At 43.5% G+C, this 5386-nt stretch overlaps 1 protein-coding gene across 1 annotated transcript; it reads left to right on the top strand.

Moving 5' to 3' along the window:
* The first annotated feature begins 1962 nt into the window (after positions 1-1962).
* LOC131214333 (uncharacterized) lies at positions 1963-2740 on the top strand. Its single transcript, XM_058208715.1, has 3 exons — positions 1963-2037; positions 2109-2316; positions 2391-2740. Exons 1-3 carry the CDS (start codon positions 1993-1995, stop codon positions 2480-2482), a joined length of 345 nt encoding a protein of 114 aa, XP_058064698.1. The 5' UTR covers positions 1963-1992; the 3' UTR covers positions 2483-2740.
* Positions 2741-5386: the final 2646 nt, after the last annotated feature.

Raw genomic sequence — 5386 nt, forward strand, 5'->3', positions numbered from 1 at the left:
TTTTACTACCCTTGTGTAACGCGCACCCAGATTTTAGAGCTAAAAAAATTGGGAAAAAGGTGCGCGTTAAAAATACGGTAATATGGATTCACAAGGAGCCACGAGCTTTCGAATCGCCAGCGTGCTTTCGACGCGGACAAATGAACGTACTGCTTTCGTTGGTATGCCGTCGATAGCAGTCCCATGGGACTGTAAAACGGATACTGTAAAGCTCACCGTTTTGACAAAGCTTATTTTATGGAAAATAAACTGACAGCTCTGATTTGTTTACATTCGTGACCATTTTTGCTATGAAGTCATAAGTTTAACAGTGTTGAGAAATATCAGCTGGCTTTGAGAAAATGCACGCTTAAGACTGACTCGTTAACAGTAGTGAAGTTTGGTTGTATGCTTACCTATCGATGCACCACAATAGATAGAAAGATAGACTACGTAAAACCCGGTCCACACACTACGATAATCGCTGCGCAGACACATCGTAGCGATGCATCGTTGCATCTGGACAGCGAAATTACATCCATTTTGGCCGTTTTCGATCATCGACGCAGATCTAGAAAATCTGATCAAACGAGCATTAATATCTGTCCAATTTCCATACAATTGTGCGTGTAAGATGGTGGATAGACATGTGTGCGTGTGTGCAATGTTTATTTTATTAGTTTATTTTAAAGTTTATTTAAAAAAACGTTTTATTTTACATTTCATACAGTTTTTTCTTGGCTTTTTTCTATTTTTCGCTTTTTAACCGAAACGAACAATGCCAAGGCAAACCAACACAGTATTTCTTCCATTGCTGTTTCTGTAATACTGAGATCTGCGTTTGCACATACTGAGATCTGCGTGTGGACGCTCCACAGATCGCTACGACAAATAGGTACGACACATCGCTACGACACATCGTAACGTGTGGACCGGCCTTAAGCCCGGTCCAGACGCTACGATAATCGCTGCGATAATCGTTGCTCGGACACTTCGTAGCGATGCATCGTAGCGTGTGGACGCGAATTGCACCAATTTATGTCGTTTTTGAATAATCGACGCAGATCTACAAAATCTGAGCAAAGGAGCATCAATTTCCATACAAGTGTGCACGTGCTGATGGTGGATAGACATGTGTGGGTGTGTTGATGGCGGTTTGACAGGTTGATGATTTGTTTTGCTCGCTTGTTTATGTTTTGGAAGACCTTCGTCAACGTTCGCGCGAGTGTTTAATTGAATTTATAACACTTTAAGAAAGTCTGCCGTGTCTTTTGCAAGTAAAAATTAAAAACTATTGTGATTGCAATAAAGAGGCGGAGGCATACGATGCTATACGATGCTTTGCTTTAATTACAAAAGATAAGGAAATCGACCCAACCTGCACTAGGAAAATCGTGGTGAAAAAAATAAATAATTTAAGGACAGTGTACCGCAAAGAATCGGAGAAAGTGAGAAAATCGGCAACATCAAGGTCTGCAGTAGAAAAATTCTTGCAGTAGAAAACTCTAAGTCCTTATAGCTCCTTCGAGTAGCTGTAAATCGTAAAAAGGTCGTTAGCCTCTCATGGGGAGAAATCCTCATATAGTTCCTCCAATCGTTTGGTTCGTCTTCCAATTCACGCCAAAGTTTAACGTAAGAATAATGGCTTCGCTTTAAAAGCCATTTCCTCGACCACTGTAACATCTTTGCACGTTCTATTTTTGGCTTTTTAACCGAAGAGCACAATGCTAAGGCAAACCAACACAGTGTTTCTTTCATGGTTGTTTCCATAATACTGACATCTACCGTTCCAAGTCGTTATGAAAAATCGTAGCGTGTGGTTGCTCCAGAGATCGCTACGATGAATAGCAACGATACATCGTAGCGATGCATCGTAACGTGTGGACCGGGCTTTAAAGGTTTATCGATCATTTGTGTTTGCTGACAAACATTATACGCAGTAGACGACGACACGGCAGGTTAGTTTAGTTCGTTTCGCTTAGTTCGTTGGTCGCTTGCTGTTCAGTTTGGAGAATGTTCAGTGAAATGTACCGTACATACTACAGGTTGTGTCAGTTGGTAACGTGTCCCGTAGGATTCCCCGCAATATCGACGATTAACCGGACTGAAGTTGTTTTATCTTAGGACAGTTCGCGCAGGAAACAAGATCCTTCGCATACATTGGAACAAATCTGCCAGTGATCACCCCTCGGCTTGAGTGGATTATGTCGGTATTCGAAACAACGGACCTGGTAGACATTGTCAAAGTGCTGGATGACTTGGAATTGAGGGCAATTGGGGCAGCAACTGCCAGGGAACGATTGGTAATCATAGAATGCTACGCAATATCTTTCACGAGTATGATTAGTAACCGCAATGTTGTCTTACCATTCGAACATTGTCTTATCATTCCAACATTTACCCTTTTGTAGACATCGAACCGACAATGAAACGCGGAACAAATTCTTTGAATGGAGGAAAATCGAAACCAACGTCCGCCAGTGCACAAAAAATCGAAGGTTAAGGAAAACGTCGTGAATCGGTATTTTCGAGTCTCATCGAATACGTCAACGCTGGCGGTATGAAACTGGACAGTGGGAAACTGGCCGAAAAACGCGAATTCGACAAGCTGAGTGTACCGACGGAGCGCAAACCGCTTCTGATGTAACGGAAAACACAAGCGCAGTAACAAGGACGAAACATTTATCATGAAGACATGAAATCAAAAAGATCGCGACACTGATCGAGGGACATATCAAAGTCAAGAAGTAATTGTTATATGTGCGATATAGAGAAAACAATTGGTCATTATGCCCAGTGAAGGATGACCGCGCATCAACTCTGAGTTCAAGGTTAGGTCGTCGTCTCAAACATCGGACAGGAGCACAAACATTTAGACGAGACAGGAGTGTTGGCGAGTCAATACGTGAAGTCAAAATCCTAAGTGCGAACTCAGCCTGTGTCAACATTGTTCGAGTGATCGTAGCCCAAGTAGAAGGTAGTCGGTCGGTCGAAGGTAGAAGGCTAAGTCTAAGAACGGCTATCCTCGTGAACTTGCGTTGTATAGTCTCAATTCGATCAATCCAGCATTGATAATGTTGATGCTATGCTAATATATAACACAAGTGTACTCGAAGATCGGACGAACATGACAACAATACATAGCTTTAAGACAAATAACGTCACGGAACTCTGAACTCATACTGTAATGGGCGGGTGTAGAGTGCGCCTGCCCGCGTGACCTTGCCGTGCGAAGCTCGGCGGTCACAGGTGATCTCGCGTGTCACCTTTTTTGGTGAACTATCTTCCCGGTTGGAGCTACGCTCCGTGACCCGACCGTAGGCCCGTTTCTCAGATCGTCAGGTGTTAGATATCAAGACAAGTAGTACCTGACAGTGGAGGGCTGGACCGTTCGGACGTGCACGGCTCGCGGCGGACCAACTTCTCGTGACACCAGACCGTCAGGATAGATCACCTATTACCTGACAGTGGGAGGCGCGGGGAGATATGTTCCCTCCTTGGAACGGTTCCGTCAGTGTTCGCGGCGCTAGCCACGATTTCGGAAAGAATACAATTTTGGATCTTCGCTCTTCTTAATGCGGATCAAAATCCTGTATTTCTCCTGTATCCCGGTTTCCTCTGTCCTCCTCGATAGTCCAAACGGAAAAGACCCGTTTCTCTTCTCTGCTGGCGCTTGTCACCTCACCGCTGCTTATCTCGTGTTTTCGATTCTGGATCCGATACTTCAGGCTATCTCCGTTTTGGACGTCGGATCCAGTTCTCTGGCTCTAGCTGTTCGCAACAGTCAGAGTGATGCCAACCCGGAGGGAAAGAAGTCAGTCTCCGAAGGGAACCGAACAAGGTATCAAAAATCTCTTTCTCAGGGCAAAGAGGACCCGACTCAGGCGTTTGACTTCCAAATTAAGAGTGATTTTATTCGCGACTTTTCGTGCCTTATATACCTTAATTCTAGAGCCCCGCGCCAGCCCGAAACCCCGAAAGTGCTGACGCTACGCGCGTCGCGATCGATCGCGCGCGCCGGCCGTTCAGCTAGAACCGCTGATGACGCTTTTCCTGCGGTCGTTCGCCTGCCGTACCGCGTCTGCTAACGTCGCGGTGCTTGCTGGCACTTGCCGCTATCACGGAAGTGCCAGAAGCTAGAACTACTGCTGACGCTTCTCTTTCGTTCATTCGCCTGTCCTACGGCGGTTTCGAGCTGGCTTGCGGCGTTCGTAACACATACGAATAACACACCCTAACATTGTATAAGCACGCTTGATTATATCCTCGAAGTGCAAGTTAAGCTTCAACTTCGCGTCCCGTGTTACACCCAAGTCACGGATAACATCTATACGCGCAACAACAGATAAGCCAGTGCGATAGGGAAACAGAACTGGAAATACTAATAATAATGTAGTACATGTAAGGTAGCAATAACATTGAAAACATGGCGATTGTGCGTTCGTTCGGGTAACGAAATAATTTGTATGTGATAAAACTGAACTGACTGAACTTGATGTAAATTGCCGCCTAGAGGGCGCGAGTGGTGTTGCCACAAGCGTTACCGACTACTCTATCAGCGGGGATTCTTCTATCTATCTTCTTATCTATATACACTGCTGGCCAATAAAATAGGTTAAAGTATTTACGCTGCGTTATTTGATCATTTTTGAAAACCTATTGCATTCACAGATATTACAACGGTCGCACAAAATAGTAGTACTCAAAATAAAACTAAAATAGTCTAACAAAAGTGAAAAATTCTGGGAATTCGCTTATTACAATAGAAAGCATTTAAAAGTACCTGGCCAATAAAATAGGTAAATCTGCGTATAGGGCAAATTTTAAAGAATTTACACGGTTTACACTTTTCCTATTGTCAAAAATCAATATTACGCCTCGACCACACTATGAGTTTTCTCTACAGGTTTTTTGATATACTAGCGTCCACACTAGAAGCTTTTGCGCGAAAAATTCCGTGAGCTCCAGTGAGTGAAATGACAGTTCGTTTGTTTATGCCTTGATTTTTCAGTTTCCTTTCCTTCTCCTTCTATGGCCATTTTTGCCAAAATTTGATCCGCTGTCGAAAAACTAGCCATATTTTTGGAAAGCAATAAAAATTTGCCGCAATTTGCCGTAAACTGTCAAATTGAAAAAAATACCCCCGAAACGAGAAAATATCCCGTAAACATAAGGCGCTCAAAAGCAACTCAAAGTAACTCACGGAACTCTAGCAAAAGATTCATAGTTTCTTGGCCTGCCATACATTTTTTCTAAGTTTCTCATACTGTGGCCCCCGGGTAAAAGTATTCAGAAATAATTTGTACGGCATTTTTTTTTTGTTTTTTTTTTTTTTAGAAACTAGTCGGAATACTAATGTAAGTTATGTTTCTTTCGATGTGAAACGCTGATCGAAACGCACGGTTCG

This window comes from Anopheles bellator, unplaced genomic scaffold (assembly GCF_943735745.2).
Source record: "Anopheles bellator unplaced genomic scaffold, idAnoBellAS_SP24_06.2 scaffold00599_ctg1, whole genome shotgun sequence".
NCBI lineage: Eukaryota > Metazoa > Arthropoda > Insecta > Diptera > Culicidae > Anopheles > Anopheles bellator.

What these genes read in the sequence shown, in the direction of transcription:
- LOC131214333 (XM_058208715.1), top strand. Translation starts at nt 1,993, where the DNA reads ATGTTCAGTGAAATGTACCGTACATACTACAGGTTGTGTCAGTTG. An exon ending in ACTACAGGTTGTGTCAGTTG is followed by an intron (nt 2,038 to 2,108) that starts GTAACGTGTCCC and finishes ATCTTAGGACAG; the next exon opens with TTCGCGCAGGAAACAAGATC. An exon ending in CTACGCAATATCTTTCACGA is followed by an intron (nt 2,317 to 2,390) that starts GTATGATTAGTA and finishes ACCCTTTTGTAG; the next exon opens with ACATCGAACCGACAATGAAA.